General features: G+C 46.3%; 1 protein-coding gene across 2 annotated transcripts in view; it reads left to right on the plus strand.

Annotated features, from left to right (window-relative positions):
* Positions 1-19,573, plus strand: part of ELAPOR1 (endosome-lysosome associated apoptosis and autophagy regulator 1) — a 231,190-nt gene that overhangs the window by 194,314 nt on the left and 17,303 nt on the right. For both annotated transcript variants that reach the window (XM_075335810.1, XM_075335811.1), the window contains exon 19: positions 19,132-19,258. In XM_075335810.1, coding sequence (XP_075191925.1) covers positions 19,132-19,258 — 127 coding nt within the window. The remainder of the gene's footprint in view (positions 1-19,131; positions 19,259-19,573) is intronic.

Genomic DNA, 19,573 nt, shown 5'->3' on the forward strand with positions numbered 1-19,573 from the left:
TCAGCTCCACCGACGCTGCAGAGAGGGACATATTCATGGGAGACCCAGACACGGTCTCTGGTGGCCTCACAACCGCTTAGGCGGCTGGTAAGCAGCACATGTGGTGCTAGCCCCATGGTGCTGTATTGTATTGGTACATTATTTGTGTACTGTATATAATTTACACTGTATGAGCACAGTTCTTTCTGGCTATATACCCTATTGTGTTACTCAGGGAAAACTATAGCATGGCGCCCACAAAAGGCAGGGGTGCCAAAACACAGGCTTATTATGTTGCCTGCGCCGCATGTAAGACCCAGCTACCGGCAGGTTCCACTGACCCTCATTGTGTACAGTGTTCGACCCCTGTGACACTTCCTCAGCCGGATCCTCTGCTAAGAGGGGCCCAGGGGGAGCCACCTGTTGACAATGTCCAGGTGACGGGGACTGAGTTTGCAGCCTTTAAGGATCAACTCTCTGAGACTATGGCTAAGATACTAGAAGCCTTGCAGTCCAGACCGGTATCTCAGCAAAGGGACTCTGTTGAATCATTGTTCCCTGACCCCCCTCAGTTGGACCAACAATGTCCTCACGGGGTATCTCATACATCCCAGACGGAGGGTTCGGACTTAGTACCTAGCCCCAGATCGTCTAAGCGGGCCCGCTTAGAATTTCCCTCGACATCATATTGTTTAGGGTCTCAGCGGGGGGGATTCTCTGGTTGATGATGCGGAGACAGCTGATCAGGATTCTGATCCTGGGAGCGCTCTCAATCTTAATTCTCCAGACGGGGACGCCATAGTGAATGATCTTATTGCATCCATTCATCAGTTGCTGGATATTCTTCCCTCAGCCCCTCCGGCGGAGGAGTCAGATTCTCAGCAGGAGAAATTTCGCTTCAGGTTCCCCAAGCGTACACAGAGTATGTTTCTAGACCACTCTGATTTCAGAGAGGCAATCCAGAATCACCATGCTTGTCCGGATAAGCGTTTCTCTAAGCGCCTTAAGGATACACGTTATCCTTTTCCCCCGGAAGTGGTTAAAGGTTGGACTCAATGTCCCAAAGTGGATCCTCCAATCTCCAGACTGGCGGCTAGATCCATACTTGCAGTGGAAGATGGGGCCTCGCTTAAAGATGCCACTGACAGGCAGATGGAGCTCTGGATGAAATCCATCTATGAAGCTATCGGAGCTTCTTTTGCCCCAGCATTCGCAGCCGTATGGGCGCTACAAGCTATATCAGCAGGTCAAGCGAAAATTGAAGCGGCCGCGCCACAAGTGGCTTCCATTACCTCCCAGACCTCGGCAATTGCGTCTTACGCTATGAATGCTGTCCTGGACTCTGTGAGCCATACGGCAGTTGCGACCGCCAATTCGGTAGTAGTCCGCAGGGCCTTGTGGCTACGGGAGTGGAAGGCAGATTCCGCTTCCAAAAAGCGTTTAACCGGTTTGCCAATTTCTGGCGACAGGCTCTTTGGCGAGCGCCTGGATGAAATCATCAAACAATCCAAGGGAAAGGATACATCCTTACCCCAGCCCAAGCAGAACCTCTCCCAACAGAGGAGAGGGCAGTCGAGGTTTCGGTCCTTTCGGGGCGCGGACAGGTCCCAATTCTCCTCGTCCAAAAGGTCTCAGAAAGAACAAAGGAACTCTGATGCATGGCGGTCTAAGTCACGTCCTAAAAAGGCCATTGAGAGCACCGCTAACAAAGCGGCTGCCTCATGACTTTCTACCTCCTCTAGTAGCATCCTCGGTCGGTGGCAGGCTCTCCCGCTTTTGCGACACCTGGCTGCCACAAATAAAAGACCGCTGGGTGAGAGACATTCTCTCTCACGGTTACAAGATAGAGTTCATCTCTCGTCCCCCGACTCGATTCTTCCGGTCCTCTCCGCCTCCCGAGCGAGCCGAGGCTCTTCGGCAGGCGCTGGGCACCCTGAAGGCAGAAGGAGTGGTGGTCCCTGTTCCTCTTCAGCAACAGGGCCACGGTTTTTACTCCAACTTGTTTGTGGTCCCAAAGAAGGACGGGTCCTTCCGTCCTGTCCTGGACCTGAAACTTCTCAACAAACACGTAAAGACCAGGCGGTTCCGGATGGAATCCCTCCGTTCCGTCATCGCCTCAATGTCCCAGGGAGATTTCCTTGCATCGATCGATATCAAGGATGCTTATCTCCACGTTCCGATTGCCCCAGAGCACCAACGCTTCTTGCGCTTCGCCATGGAAAACGAACACCTGCAGTTCGTGGCACTACCATTCGGCCTGGCAACAGCCCCACGGGTTTTCACCAAGGTTATGGCTACTGTAGTAGCGGTCCTCCATTCTCAGGGTCATTCTGTGATCCCATACTTGGACGATCTGTTGATCAAGGCACCCTCTCAAGAGGCATGCCAACACAGCCTCGACGTTACCCTGGAGACTCTCCAGAGTTTCGGGTGGATCATCAATTTTCCAAAGTCAAATCTGACACCGGCCCAATCGCTGACGTACCTTGGCATGGAGTTTCATACCCTCTCAGCGATAGTGAAGCTTCCGCTGATCAAACAGCAGTCACTACAGAAAGGGGTACAGTCTCTCATTCAAGGCCAGTCACACCCCTTGAGGCGCCTCATGCACTTCTTGGGGAAGATGGTGGCAGCAATGGAGGCAGTTCCTTTCGCGCAGTTTCACCTGCGTCCCCTTCAATGGGACATCCTACGCAAATGGGACAGGAAGCCGACGTCCCTCGACAGGAACGTCTCCCTCTCTCAGGCGACCAAAGCCTCCCTTCGGTGGTGGCTTCTTCCCACTTCATTATCGAAGGGGAAATCCTTCCTTCCCCCATCCTGGGAAGTAGTTACGACAGACGCGAGTCTGTCAGGATGGGGAGCGGTTTTTCTCCACCACAGGACTCAGGGTACGTGGACCCGGCAAGAGTCCTCGCTTCAGATCAATGTTCTGGAAATTCGGGCAGTGTATCTTGCCCTGAAAGCGTTCCAGCAGTGGCTGGCAGGCAAGCAGATCCGAATTCAGTCGGACAATTCCACAGCGGTGGCATACATCAATCACCAAGGCGGCACACGCAGTCGTCAAGCCTTCCAGGAAGTCCGGCGGATCTTGATGTGGGTGGAAGCCACGTCCTCCACCATATCCGCAGTTCACATCCCAGGCGTGGAAAACTGGGAAGCAGATTATCTCAGTCGCCAGGGCATGGACGCAGGGGAATGGTCCCTTCACCCGGACGTGTTTCAGGAGATCTGTTGCCGCTGGGGGGTGCCGGACGTCGACCTCATGGCGTCCCGGCACAACAACAAGGTACCAATGTTCATGGCACGGTCTCAAGACCCCAGAGCTCTGGCGGCAGACGCCTTAGTTCAGGATTGGTCGCAGTTTCAGCTCCCGTATGTGTTTCCTCCGCTGGCACTGTTGCCCAGAGTGTTACGCAAGATCAGGGCCGACTGCCGCCGCGCCATCCTCGTCGCTCCAGACTGGCCGAGGAGGTCGTGGTACCCGGATCTGTGGCATCTCACGGTCGGCCAACCGTGGGCACTACCAGACCGAACAGACTTGCTGTCTCAAGGGCCGTTTTTCCATCTGAATTCTGCGGCCCTCAACCTGACTGCGTGGCCATTGAGTCCTGGATCCTAGCGTCTTCAGGATTATTTCAGGATGTCATTGCCACTATGAGACAGGCTAGGAAACCAACGTCCGCCAAGATCTATCACAGGACGTGGAAAATTTTTCTGTCATGGTGCTCTGCTCAGGGTTTTTCTCCCTGGCCATTTGCATTACCTACTTTTCTGTCCTTCCTTCAATCTGGACTGGAAAAGGGTTTGTCGCTTGGCTCCCTTAAGGGACAAGTTTCTGCGCTCTCGGTGTTTTTCCAGAAGCGCCTAGCTAGACTTCCATAGGTACGCACGTTCCTGCAGGGAGTTTGTCACATCGTTCCACCTTACAAGCGGCCGTTAGAACCCTGGGACCTGAACAGGGTGCTGATGGTTCTTCAGAAACCACCATTCGAGCCAATGAGAGATATCTCTCTCTCACGCCTTTCGCAGAAGGTGGTCTTCCTAGTAGCAGTCACCTCTCTTCGGAGAGTGTCTGAGCTAGCAGCGTTGTCATGTAAAGCCCCTTTTCTGGTGTTTCACCAGGACAAGGTGGTTCTACGTCCGGTTCCGGAATTTCTCCCTAAGGTTGTATCCCCCTTTCATCTCAATCAGGATATCTCCTTACCTTCTTTTTATCCTCATCCAGTTCACCAATGTGAAAAGGATTTGCACTTGTTAGATCTGGTGAGAGCACTCAGATTCTACATTTCTCGTACGGCGCCCCTGCGCCGCTCGGATGCACTCTTTGTCCTTGTCGCTGGCCAGCGTAAAGGGTCACAGGCTTCCAAATCAACCCTGGCTCGGTGGATCAAGGAGCCAATTATCGAAGCTTACCGTTCGGCTGGGCTTCCGGTTCCCTCAGGGCTGAAGGCCCATTCTACCAGAGCCGTGGGCGCGTCCTGGGCTTTGAGGCACCAGGCTACGGCTCAGCAGGTGTGTCAGGCGGCTACCTGGTCGAGCCTGCACACTTTCACGAAACACTATCAGGTGCATACCTATGCTGCGGCGGATGCCAGCCTAGGTAGACGAGTCCTTCAGGCGGCGGTTGCCCAACTGTAGGAAAGGGCCGTTTTACGGCTCTCTTACGAGGTATTATTTTACCCACCCAGGGACTGCTTTTGGACGTCCCAATTGTCTGGGTCTCCCAATAGAGCGAAAAAGAAGAACGGAATTTTGTTTACTTACCGTAAATTCCTTTTCTTCTAGCTCTAATTGGGAGACCCAGCACCCGCCCCTGTTTTTTTGTGTACACATGTTGTTCATGTTGAATGGTTTCAGTTCTCCGATGTTCCTTCGGATTGAAGTTACTTTAAACCAGTTTGTAATTATATTTCCTCCTTCTTGCTTTTGCACCAAAACTGAGGAGCCCGTGGGAGCACGGGGGGTGTATAGGCAGAAGGGGAGGGGCTTAACACTTTTGAGTGTAATACTTTGTGCTGCCTCCGGAGGCATAGCCTATACACCCAATTGTCTGGGTCTCCCAATTAGAGCTAGAAGAAAAGGAATTTACGGTAAGTAAACAAAATTCCGTTCTTTGGAATTCTGGCCAAAAAATTCAACCTTGGCCTGATGAGGCCATAAAACAATTTTCCCACATGCTTTCAGCAGACTTTGTTGACTTGACAAAACATAGCCAGACGTGGATGTTTTTCTTTGTCAGAATTTTCTTTTGTTTTGTCTTGCCATCTTACCCTTCACGCCAGACATTTGAAGAGTACAGAAGAATGCGGTCACATGCAGTACACAACCAGTTCTATCTAGAATTTTATGCAGTGCCTTTAACTCCTTTATGATGAAGGCTGTACCAGTACATCCTTGGTCATGTCGGGGTAATCACCGCCGGCTACTGCGGTGAGTCGGCAGTGATCCCTGCACATGTGTACTGATTTGAACAGCAGACGTATGGTTATCAGGCACAGGTGGATCCACGATCCACCCATGCCTGTTAATTCCTTAGATCATGCTGTCAAAATGTGACAGCGCAATTTAAATGGCTGTGGCTGGGAACGCGCCATTCCCCACAGCCATCAGAGGCTCTGTGATGCGATTACGTGGAACCGATGGTTGCCATGATCTCGACGGGTCATGTGATGACCCCTGTTGTTATCATTACGTATTTCCTGTCAGCCGATATGATAAAATAATAAAAAACCTAAAAGTTCCAATATCCCCCCCATTCGCCCCATTGAAAATAAAGCAGGTAAAAAGATATACACATTTGGTATCGCTGCTTTCAGAAATGCCCGATCTATTTAAAATATAAAATCAATTAATTTGATCGCTATACGGTGTGGCAAGAAGAAAATTTCAAACGCCAAAATTGGGGGTTTTTTGGTCACTGTAAAATTAAAAAAAAAAAATGCAATAACTGGCGATCAAAACGTAGCATCTGCACAAAAATTGTATAATTAAAAACGTCATCGCAAGACACAAAAATGAAGCCATTACTGAGCCCCAGATACCGAAAACTGAGAACACTGCGGGTATCAGAAAATGGTGCCAAAAGCGAAAAAAAATGTTTAACAAACTTTTGAATTTTGCTTAACACCTTAGATAAAAGTAAACTTATACCTGTTTGGTATCTGCAAACTTATACCGACTTGAGACATCATACCAACACATCAGTTTTACCATATAGTGAACACTGTGAATAAAATATCCAAAAACAATCGTGCAGTCCTAAGTAATGTGACTGTTGTGCCAAATATAATCCCTTCTTTATGATTATGTTCAATGTTTCATTTATCTTTTGCCTATATAGTTAATATTCAGGACAAGGGTTAAAAAAATTCTAACGATGAGATCCTTTTGCTGTGCTGTTGAATGGCTTTTGCTGAAAAATGCAACTAAAGGCCGCTTTATAAGCAGCGACATCGCTAAAGCGATGTCGTTGGGGTCACGGAATTCGTGACGCACATACGGCCTAGTTAGCGATGTCGTTGCGTGTGAAACATACGAGCGACCGCTAACAAGCAAAAATACTCACCTTATCGTTGCTCGTTGATACGGTCCTCCATTCCCAAATATCGTTGCTGTTGCAGGACGCAAGTTGTTCGTCATTCTCGCGGCAGCACACATCGCTATCTGTGACACCGCAGGAACGAGGAACCTCACCTTACCTGCTGCCGTCCGCAATGAGGAAGGAAGGAGGTGGGCGGGATGTTCGTCCCGCTCATCTCTGCCCCTCCGCTTCAATTGGGTGGCCGCTTAGTGATGTCGCTGTGACGCCGAACAAACCACCCCCTTAGAAAGGAGGCGGTTCGCTGGTCACAGCGTCGTCGCTAGGTAGGTAAGAAGTGTGACTGGTTTAAGCGATGTTGTGCGCCATGGGCAGCGATTTGCCCGTGACGCACAACCGACGGGGGCTGGTACGCACGCTAGCGATCTCGCTAGTGAGATCGCAGCATTTAAAGCGGCCTTAAGGCCTCTTTCACACGTCCGTGAAAATCACGCACGTTTTTCACGGACGTGTCAAAGGTGCGTATTGCCCTCCGTGAACCGTGTATATGGCACACGTGTGTTCTCCGTGATAACACACGGAGAACAGGAACTTTCTGCTCACCTGTCCCTGGTGTTGCTGTCCGTGGTGCTGATCTTCGGTCTCCGGTCCTGCCGACTCCCTGCTGTTGCTGCTTCCGTCCCGCAGTGAAGTAAATATGCAATGAGCATAATGAGCGACGGTCGGAAGCAAGTGACAGCAATGGCAGAGACAGCAGGGCTGGAAAAGGTGAGTAAAGTTGTTTTTTTTTTGTTTGTTTTTTATTTTTTTCTCACACGTGTGTTTTCTCCGGTCTGTGTGGTCCGTTTGCATTCCGTGTGACACCCGTGATGCCGGAAAAAAATGGACATGTCTACGTGTGGAGCACAGGCCCATTGATTTTAATGGGTCTACGTGTGCCCGTGTCTCCGGTACGTGAGGAAAAGGACCAAACGCGTACCGGAGACACGGACGTGTGAAGGAGGCCTAACAAAGTGTCAAGAAAATCCTACTAGAACAGTGGTGTTAATCAGGATCATTTTAAATGATGGCAACTGTGTAGGGCCTGACTTTTATGAGTGTGTAAATGTGATTGACTAATTCTGAACACAACCACATCCCCAGGAGACTTTTTAGGTTTTGTGCAACCACATTATTTTAGTTTTTATTATTTTATTTTCACCCTCAAAACAATTTCAGTTTTGTTTCTCACTCTATTTGTACAGATTATGGGTGGCATTAAAGGTGGAAAAATTTCTGATGATTCTGGGTTTTTTTTTTCATTATAAAAACTTGACATTTTAATACTGGTGTACACTTTTTACATCTATTGTACAATAGAAATGTACTAGCATGTGCTTATTTTACATGTGTACCTGATGTGAAAATACATGTAAATATGCTGTGTATATGGTTGGGGGGGGGGGCCGAAAGGAGAAGAGGAGGAGGCAGATACAGAAGTGCCTTTTATTGTCAATGTCTGCTGCTGGTTCCAGCTGTTGATCGTCCACAGATAGAAACTAATGACCTATCCTTCAGATTTACCATTAACATCCTCTGACCTGGATAACCTAGCTGTGGGCATACAGAAATTATAAATCTGAATGGATTTTCTGTGTACAAAGAGCATAAAGAGTTGTTGCTGCTCTGACAATACCATATATATGTATGTATATGTATATGTATGTATATGTATGTATATGTATGTATGTATGTATATATATATGTATATATAAACTAAATATAGAGTCAAACAGTGCAGGCCAGCTCACTCCTGTGAACCACCTGGAACTTCAGCTAACCTGGTTAACTTCGTTGTGCCTGGATCAGGATGTAGAAGTCGATCCATACAAATGTGAACAACGGCAGAGCAAAGTTCCACAATAACGTGAGCAATCCAGGATGCTGTTAAAAAATTTTCTTTCATTTTATTCATAAATCCATTAAAAGGCAATGGTCCAAGCAGTTCAAAACAGCATTAACGCAGGAAAGTAGTGCAGATGGGACTACGCGTTTCAGCGCTAAAACCAGCCTTCTTCACGGTCCAGAATCTAATCTGCTTTCCAAACATGGAACCTTATATACATCTCACTCCCATCTCACTCCCATCAGGGTAATTATAAATATACGTGAGCGACTTAAAAACATGAACAAGACAAGCAGATCAAACATATAAACTATCTGCATATTGATCAATGTACAACATACATGAGAATTACAAAGAAAGGATTCAATATTTTGGAGATAATACAATCGGAAAGACCCAATAACCTGACCATAAATTTAAAAATGGTACAAAAACATGAAAATATGATGTTAACCAGCATTATATAGTACAAGTATATCAATAGTGCATAATAATATCCAAGCGGTTATTAAAACCCTGTGGCATACGGGTCCCCAGCTCAAATATCCACCTACTCTCTCTTGCAAGCACTTTATGAAAATCTCCCCCTCTCAATTGTTTTTTTACATGCTCTATGCCCATAAAAGAGAAACCGCGTAAATCCCCACTGTGTTTTTTTTTGAAAAATGTCAGGATACTACTGATGCACCAACCATAGGCAAATTACTAGCATCTGATAGGGGTTTGCGGATTCTAGTTTTAAGGGGGTTCATTGTGCAACCCACATACTGCATGCGGCATTTATTGCAATTAATTAGATACACTACATACTCCATATTACAGTTTATAAAAGAACACACATTGAACTGTTTTTTATTGGAAATAGATTAGATTCAGGACCGTGAAGAAGGCTGGTTTTACCGCTGAAACGCGTAGTCCTATCTGCACTACTTTCCTGCGTTAATGCTGTTTTGAACTGCTTGGACCATTGCCTTTTAATGGATTCATGAATAAAATGAAAGACATTTTTTTAACCGCATCCTGGATTGCTCACATTATTGCTGGACTTTGCTCTGCCGCTGTTTGTTTGTTTATTTTTATTTTGAGATATATATATATACTAGAAGGTGGCCCGATTCTACGCATCGGGTATTCTAGAATTTACGTATTGTGTAGTTCATGTATGATTTTTGTTATATATATATATATATATATATATATATATATATATAGAGAGAGATGTTGTTGTCTGTAGTTACCAAGTGTTTGTGTAGGCGCTGTACATGTTCTGGGTGTTGTCTGGGTGTGACGGGGGGTGAGAGCGGTGTTGTATGTGTGTTGCGTGTGTTGCGTTGTTTGTGGAGCGCTGTGTGTCTGTAGCGTTGTTTGTGTGTTGCGCGGTTTGTGTGTGTGGTGTGTTTTGGGGGGAGGTATGTTTTGTGCAATGTGTGTGTTGTGCGGTATGTGCGTATATTTGTGTGTGCCGCGGTGTTTGTGTGTTGGGTGTTGTGTGTGTGCAGCGTTGTCTGTGTGTGTGGGTGTCTGTGTAGGGCAGTTGTTTGTGGTTCCCAGTGTGTGTGTGTGTGTGTGGTGTGTTGTGCAGTGCGCGCGCGTGTGTGTGTGCATCAGCCTCTCTTCTCTCAGCCTACCTCTCCCAGCCTCCCTCCTCCCAGCCTCCCTCAGCATCAGCCTCCCTCTCCCAGCCTCCCCAGCATCAGCCTCCGCCAGCATCAGCCTCTCTCCTTCCAGCCTCCTCCAGCATCAGCCTCCCTCTCCCAGCCTTCCCCAGGATCAGCCTCTCTCCTCCCAGCCTCCGTCCTCCCAGCCTTCCCCAGCATCAGCTTTCCCCTCCCAGCCTCCCTCAGCATCAGCCTTCCCCAGCATCAGCCTCTCTCCTCCCAGCCTCAGCCTCTCTCCTTCCAGCCTCCCCCAGCATCAGCCTCTCTCCTTCCAGCTTCCCTCAGCATCAGCCTCCCCTTCCCAGCCTTCCCCAGGATCAGCCTCTCTCCTCCCAGCCTCCTTCCTCCCAGCCTCCCTCAGCATCAGCCTTCTGCTCCCAGTCTCCCCCAGCATCAGCCTCCCCATGCATCAGCCTCCACCAGCATCAGCCTCTCTCCTTCCAGCCTCTCTCCTTCCAGCCTCCCCCAGCATCAGCCTCCCCTTCCCAGCCTTCCCCAGGATCAGCCTCTCTCCTCCCAGCCTCCTTCCTCCCAGCCTCCCTCTCCCAGCCTCCCTCAGCATCAGCCTTCCGCTCCCAGTCTCCCCCAGCATCAGCCTCCCCAAGCATCAGCCTCCACCAGCATCAGCCTCTCTCCTTCCAGCCTCCCCCAGCATCAGCCTCTCTCCTTCCAGCCTCCCTCAGCATCAGCCTCCCGTTCCCAGCCTTCCCCAGGATCAGCCTCTCTCCTCCCAGCCTCCTTCCTCCCAGCCTCCCTCAGCATCAGCCTTCCCCTCCCAGTCTCCCCCAGCATCAGCCTCCCCAAGCATCAGCCTCCACCAGCATTAGCCTCTCTCCTTCCAGCCTCCCCCAGCATCAGCCTCCCCAAGCATCAGCCTCCACCAGCATCAGCCTCCCTCGTCCCAGCCTCCCCCTCCCAGCCTCCCCCAGCATCAGCCTCTCTCCTCCCAGCCTTCCCCATGATCAGCCTCTCTGCTCCCAGCCTCCTCCAGCACGCCGTGCTCCTCTGCCGACACTCACACACCCGATCGCATCCACTCACACACACCCGATCGCATCCACTCACACACACCCGATCGCATCCACTCACACACACCCGATCGCATCCACTCACACACACCCGATCGCATCCACTCACACACACCCGATCGCATCCACTCACACACACCCGATCGCATCCACTCACACACACAGACACTGACGATATCGCACATACGCGCTTATACTCACAACATCCGGGGATATCACATGCTTCTGGCCATGTGATCCTCCGGCAGGTCCTGGAAGATCACAACAGCACAGTATCGCCGCCGAGAAGCAAGCGATATCCCAGGATGTTGTGAGTATGTGGATGTGATGTGTGTGTGTGAGTGAGTGTGATCTGATTTGTGTGATCTGATTTGTGTGTGCTGTTATGTGTGTGCTGTTATGTGTGTGCTGTTATGTGTGTGCTGTTATGTGTGTGCTGTTATGTGTCTGTATTTTCCGCCGCTGCAGGACCTTGATGTGTGGATGCGATGTGATGTGTGTGTGAGGTGTGTATGAGAGTGAGTGTGAGCCGGTGTACACTGGTAACTATGATACACATCGGGTAACTAAGGGACCTTAGTTACCCGATGTGTATAATGGTTACCAGCTTTCACGGCCTCCGTGAAGATCCCAGCATCGCAAGGTTATGTGTGGTGCTGCTGGGATCCTGACGGAGCCGGTGTAGAAGCAAGAGATATCCCAGCATGTTGTGATGTGTGAGGTGTGTGTGAGAGTGAGTGTGAGAGTGAGTGTGATCTGATGTGTGTGTGTGTGTACTCACCTGGGAATCGGGGCTCCGTGTCAGTTGGGCCAGAGCGAGCGTGCATTGCGTGAGGGGGGCGGGGCCTGCAGAGAGCCGGGGCGAGAGGCCAATCCGTGTGGGGGGGCGGGGCCATGGCGAGCCCAGCGGCCAATCAGCTTTGTGTCACCGTAAGGACACAATTTCGGAGCATGACAGATAGACAGACAGATAGACAGACAGATAGACAGACAGATAGACAGAATAAGGCAATTATATATATAGATATATAGATATATATATATATATATATATATATATATATATATATATATAATATATATAATATATATATAATTGCCTTATTCTGTCTGTCTGTCTGTCTTGCTCCAAAATTGTGTCCTTACGGTGACAAACAGCGGATTGGCCGCTGGGCTTGCCATGGCCCCGCCCCCCTGCACGGATTGGCCGCTCGCCTTGCCTCGGCTCCGCCCCCTCGCACGGATTGGCCGCTCGCCTTGGCTCCGCCCCCCGCACGGATTGGCCATGTCCTTACGGTGACAAACAGCGGATTGGCCGCTGGGCTCGCCATGGCCCCACCCCCCCGCATGGATTGGCCATGTCCTTACGGTGACAAACAGCGGATTGGCCGCTGGGCTCGCCATGGCCCCACCCCCCCGCATGGATTGGACGCTCGGCCTCACGGATTGGCCGCTCGCCTCGGCTCCTCCCCCCGCACGGATTGGCCGCTCGCCTCGGCTCCGCCACCCCCGCACGGATTGGCCGCTCGCCCAGGCTCCGCCCCCCACACGGAATGGCCTCTCGCCCCGAGGTGAGCGCATCAAGGTCCTGCAGCGGCGGAACACACACACACACACATCAGATCACACTCACTCTCACACACACCTCACACACACATCAGATCGCATCCCCACACTCACAACATACCGTGATATCGCTTGCTTCTCGGCGGCGATCCTGTGCGTGCAGTGACATTCCAGGACCTGCCGGAGAATCACATGGCCGGAAGCATGTGGTATCTCCGGATGTTGTGATTGTGTGAGCGCGTATGTGCGATATCGTCAGTGTGTGTGTGCGTGTATGCGATCGGATGTGTGTGAGTGTGTTCTGATGTGTGAGTGTGTGAGTGTATGCGATCGGATCTGTGAGTGTCGGTAGAGGAGCACGGCGTGCAGCACAGCTGCTGGGACCACCCTCCGGTGGGCACAGGGACAAGTGGGGTGTGTGTGAGTGTATGCGATCAGATGTGTGCATGTATACTGTCTGATGTGTGACTGTGGAGCACGATGGGGGGTGCACAGCATGGGGGATGGAGCACGATGGGGAGTGCGCAGCATGGGGGATGGGCACGATGGGGAAGTGCGCAGCATGGGGGATGGAGCTCGATGGGGAGTGCGCAGCATGGGGGATGGAGCTCGATGGGGAGTGCGCAGCATGGGGGATGGAGCACAATGGGGGGTGTGCAGCATGGGGGATGGAGCACGATGGGGGGTGTGCAGCATGGGGGATATATATATATATATATATATATATATATATATATATATATATATATATATATATATATATATATATATATATATATATATATATATATATATATATATATATATTATATAATATATATATATATATATATATAATATATAAACAAAAATCATACATTAACTACACAATACGTAAATTCTAGAATACCCGATGAGTAGAATCGGGCCACCTTCTAGTATATATATATATATATAATATATATATATAACTAGCTGTAGTACCCGGGTGTTGCCCGGGATAGTAACTGTCTCTCTCCAAGTCTCTGTCTGTGTGTCGCTGTCTGTATTTGTATCAGTCTATCTGTCTCTGTGTCTGTCTCTATGTGCGTGTCTGTCTGTCTCTTTGCCCATCTGTCTCTTTCTGTCTCTCTCTATCTGTCTCACCACTGACATCTTATTACCTCACACATAAGCTTCTTATACTAACAGTAGATTTTGTTCCTATAGCAACCACTAACAGTTGCTATTAATAGCTTGTAGATCCCACCTCCATTCAGGCAGGATTTCGGAGATTAACTGTAAAGCACGGGGTTAAAGTTTCCCATCAAAACATAGTCTATGACGTTCCCTGGGTCACATGGGGCGTCAGTGCAAAATTTCTTGATTGTAAATGCGACGGTGTGGATTCCTTTAGCGGACATACACACATACACACACTCAGCTTTTTATATATATATATATATATATATATATATATATATATATATATATATATATATATATATATATATATATATATATATATATATATATATATATATATATATATATATATATATATATATAATATATATTATATAAAATATGTATATATTATATAAAATATGTATATATAACATTTATGATTGACGATAATCCCCAACAATTTGGACCCATAGTCCTGCCCCACTCCACCGACAGCTATTACACCCAAACTTCCACTGCTGATTAAACAACAACCACCACAATATGGATTTCTTCACTGAAGGCATCTACTGAATCTGTATAACTGTGACATTATGGCCATGCCTTTTGCTTTAAGAAGCAAAACCTTGATGAGAAGTTATCTTTAATTCCATATATAATAAGGAGATAATAATGAAGTTTCTGAAGATATGAGGTGGGGTTAGAGGCATAACAACAATATTTGATTAGGTTGGGTAAGGCAAGTTCCCTGAGTAACATGGATATCTTGAGTCTTATTGAATTCAAGCTGAAATCTAGAGAAGCAGACTGCATAGCCAGATGAAAGATGTGGGGGACATTTATATTTTGGTCAGAATTGCATGAATTGATTGCGGCAATGTGTCTCAGTAGGCACAAAGGGAGTTTTTCCATTTATGTAGGCATATTTCCTTTTCAGAAAGGAACAGGTCTTGAACACGAACGAGTGCTACCTATTGGATATAGCAATCGTAAAAGACTATATCAACCCTTTAGGATTGCTACATCCAATAGTGTCACCAGAGATTGAGTCCTGTTCCTTTCTAAAGAGGCAACTTGCATATTTAATTTTCCAGAGGAGCATTGCATGGCCTATAAGTCTCCATACCCAGGCATGCTAGGCATGTTACTCTCCACAAGAAGTTACAAGTGAAAAGGTTTTGGTACCGTGTTAGCCAGTTGAAAAATTATTGAATGCTCTCAGTGAGAGGAACAAAATTATAATCTCGTAATACCTTTTAATGGCTAACTAAAATAAAGTGATGACTTTATTTTATTTTAGTTAGCCATTAAAAGGTATTACGAGATTATAATTGTGTTCCTCTCACTGAGAACATTCAATAAATTCTCCACAAGAAGAAACATTACCCCTTCGTATTCCAGTTTCGTAGGAGTCATCTCAATCTCCCTTTGCTCCCATGATAGGGTTGTAAGTAATATGTTCACACATCTGTGTGCTGTCCACTTTTTGTCAGACAGCATTCTGACACACACTTGAATTGATCCATACATAAATCTATTTTAAAAATGACTTTGTCAGTTCGGTCTGTGAAACTGCGAGCATTTCCTATCCTCAAACATTGTGCGACTAAAGGTACTGTCACACATAACGAGATCGCTAGCGAGATCGCAGCTGAGTCACCGTTTGGTGACACAGTTGCGATCCCGTTAGCGATCTCGTTATGTGTGACACTTACCAGCGATCAGGCCCCTGCTGTGAGGTCGCTGGTCGTTGCAGAATGGTCCAGGCCATTTTCTTCAAAGGCGATGTCCTGCTGGGCAAGGCACATCGCTGTGTTTGACAGTGTGACAGGGTCACAGTAACTGCTGAGATCGTTATACAGGTCGCTACTGCGATCTGTATTGTTCTGCATCGCTGGTAAGATCTCACTGTGTGACATCTCACCTGCGACCTCCCAGCGACTTATCTGCGATCCCTATCAGGTCGCATCGTTTTTGGGATCGCAGGTAAGTCGTTATGTGTGAAGGTACCTTTATACTGTCTTTAAAGCTGTAAAATGTTATTTACATTGAATCCATGCAAAATGGATGACACACTGAAGATCGATTTTGGACTTCAGTGTTTCATCCATGTCTCTAATGTTTTCAAATGCTCTATTAGACGTCAATGAATAAACAAATGCTCAAACTGTCTGCCTGCTTCAGTTTTGAAAAAATGGATGATAAAAAGAAATAATGTAAAACTGATGCCACACCGATGAGAAACTGTCATTTTCTCACGGATATAAAAATTAACAAAGGTGTGTGAATGTAACCTAAGGATAATCTGATCCTCAAATATTTACTTTAAAAGTCACTCTAGAAGTAGGAAAAGATACTTGGCAGGAAGGAGGCTTGCCAAGAAGCCAATGGGAGGAAGAACCTTCTTGTGGCCTGTGTATAAAGGATAAACTGAGACAATTGAGCACTTTTGCTATGTTAGGTTCTACATGCCTCTCCTGTTAGATACCACCACACATTGCCAGTTCTATATTTTATGGTTCACGATGTCAAAGTGGTTGCTCTATCACAGTCCAGTGCCACTCTCGGCCCACTCTTCCCAGTATCGCTGCAGATGATAGACAGGTCTCTCCGTATGTACATGAAAAGAAGAGACTGGTCGGTCAGCTAGAACGATGCTTGGAAAAGCTTGCTGGAAGCCATGATGGACTAGTCTCCTGTCTGGCTATGATGCTAGGCTGGATCTTCAAAGTATAGTTTCCCTAAAATGCTGAAGACATTCAAAGAATAACATATCTGCCTACAATTGCGTAGCAAGACTGCAATTCCTGCTGCCCGCGGTTTGGGTTGCATGAATCGCCTGACACGTTCCCTTTTAAGTTTGGATTTAACCTCCACAATTTATAAAGGCAATGTTTTGTGGGTCTGAATTCTGTGACAATTAGGCCTTATTCAGACGTCTTTTTTTTTTTTTTATGTACTTTAACCCTTGTTTTCACAAAATATGTACCATTATAATCTATGAAGGTATTCACATTTCAGTGCATTTTTTATATTTTTTTGCAAACCGTGTGTCCACAAAAAAACAAAAAGCGGAAACGTGTTTTATATCTAAATGACAGATGAAATTCGCCCTTCAACTAGAAACAGTGAAAAACTGATGTGCAAAATAATTTAATTTATAAGCATACAACCCAATTAGTGCCCAAATAAACAACACACTGCTAATAATAATCTAAGAATAAAATGGCTAAAGTTGTAAGTTGTAAGATGGCAGCATAAAAACATAGAAATACTGCAGATATTTAATAAGTATAATAAATATACAAAATCCATGTGGATCCCACAAACAAAAGCGGTATACTGACCACAATGTAATAAATAGCCCAGGGTAGCCAGGACCAGTCCATGACTAAAGATGAACAAACCTTTGGAGATTCAGTTGTTAACAGAGAGAGATTCAGTTGTTGGCAGCAAACGAACCAAACCTCCTTGTGTCCAAACCTTGCCGAGTAAGTCCGGAAACACTGATTGGCAGTTTAAGTCTCTGCCCACATAAAGCCAGCCATAAGCAGATCACTTCCAGGAAAGGATGGGTGAGAATTTTAAAAAACTTTTTGGGGGTTACACACTACAAGTTATCACACTGTTGTTACCCCCAGTGTGCGCTGTTCAAACGCTGCAAGCGTCATGCACAGGATTGAGCACCATGTGGACCTGAGCAAAGCGTTGCTCGTGGGAATTACGTTCGCACGTAAAGCATCCAAGCTCTGAACCCGAGCTCTGTTTTTTTAAGTTGGTGTTTAGTTCGAAAACCAAACCTTTAGGTTTGCTCATCTCTACCCACGACTTGCATTGCCATATAGTGGCCTTTTGGTATTCACGTTAATAATAATTCTGTTTCTTTAGGCGCGAAAAAGGATGTCTGTGAGAGACTTAGACAACAGCTTAATTTTTACAGCTGGCAAAATGCTGTACTGAAGAATAGTTGAGTTACAAGATATTAGAAATTCAGCAGCCTTTGAACACTGCTTTCTGTGACTCCCAAAGTACCGTCAGATGGGCCATATGTGTATTCTTAGAAAGAATAGTTTTACAATACACAACGGCATTTGTTTTGTCAGAGTTTGTCTAAGGGCACTTGTTCTGGCACCAATGACTTTGGCATGGGGGAAATTTTAGAAGAGTTTTAAAGAGATCATGAGTGGAGTATAGATGGACCATGTGACAGGTCTTACCAGCTCAAATTGGTGTTCTAAGTCTATGAATGTTCAAAAAAACAAGAGGCACCATGGACTGTATTGGCCTGCTTTGGTCACCCCTGTGATGCTGGGTTTCACAGACCATAATCTTCCCAAAATACCGCAATACTTTGTAGAACAAGTGATTACAAGCTCTAGTCCTGGATTCCTGGATGGGAATAGTAAAAAAAAGATATAACAAAGGTTAATAAAATATGATAACTTTTAAGAAAAAGTCTAAGAATTTGAATTTTCCTTTTTTCACAATTTTAAAATGAAGAATAAAAAATGTGGAATCGCCATGTTAATAAGTCAAAACTACTGTATTAAAATAGAAAACACAATAAAGAGAAGAAAATTGAAATGGCAGAATTGCATTTTACAGCACCCCTCTGAATTAAAAAAACAAATTGCAGTAAAAAGCAATCAAAATCACCAAGCAAAAAACAAGCTCACACAGCTCCAGTTTTTTAATACAAAAGTATGACTGTTGCTGGGCTTCACGGGAAAACTAATATGGCAGCCGTAGGGGGCTTTCAGAAGACACTGACTGCCATGACACCTGGTAATTGTCACATCTGTGCCAATGGAAGCTTGTGCAAACATGTAATGGTGATGTGATTAAATGGCAGCGATCGGAGCAAGCTGCGGTCTCTGCTGTTACAGGTACAGTAGATGCACTTGACCAATGAAACGTTGGATTTATGGACTTACTTTTGGAACTTATGGAATACCATCATCAACCTTGTGCATTATTTTCCACCAACCACCACTCACTCATGCTTAATTGACATCACTTCATGAAGATGTAGAAGAGACACCAATCAAATGGGGATGGTGATGTGTGTGTGTGTGTGTGTGTGAAAACTGCAGAGGATCCATGCATTAGTCATGGTGCAGACAACCTTCAGATCACATGTGGCCTCATTTATGTTCAGATTCGGAGCGGATTTTCCCAGTGATGGCATATCCTTTTGAAGCCTAGAAAAGTGTCTAAATTTGCAGTTTTCTATTTGACCTAGCATATGTAATTACTTAACAGACTTTAAAGCTGCTGTTTCCTGTAAATAATTTTACGGTGCTTAATTATACAATTTTCTTATTGCAGTAACTGCTCAGAAGGAACCTGTGATGGTTGTGTATTTCATTTTCTGTGGGAGACGGAACAGGCATGTCCACTCTGTACTGCCAATGACTTCCATATCATCACAAGTGCGTGCCAGCATGGCATCCAGGTATTGAACAATTGTCATTTTAATAGGTTTTTCCTCATTAGGAAGTCAACAATATGTGTTCAGGATAGGGCTCATCTTCTGGCACCACCATCAATCAGGTGAAGGCGAAGAAGTGTTCTTTCATTGTTAACAGTATAGTTTTATATATTTGATAGTGACTATGTCTGGTGTTAACTGCTTTTTTATGTATTTCATTTTCACTTTTTCATATACTTGTACTGTTTGTAAGTTTTCAGCCCCTGGTAGTCACTCGTAGAGGCATTGGCACGAGTTTTCCAAATCAAGTTGTGAAGTTTATTTACCTTCATAAATATT

This window comes from Anomaloglossus baeobatrachus, chromosome 2 (genome assembly GCF_048569485.1).
Source record: "Anomaloglossus baeobatrachus isolate aAnoBae1 chromosome 2, aAnoBae1.hap1, whole genome shotgun sequence".
Classification (NCBI taxonomy): domain Eukaryota; kingdom Metazoa; phylum Chordata; class Amphibia; order Anura; family Aromobatidae; genus Anomaloglossus; species Anomaloglossus baeobatrachus.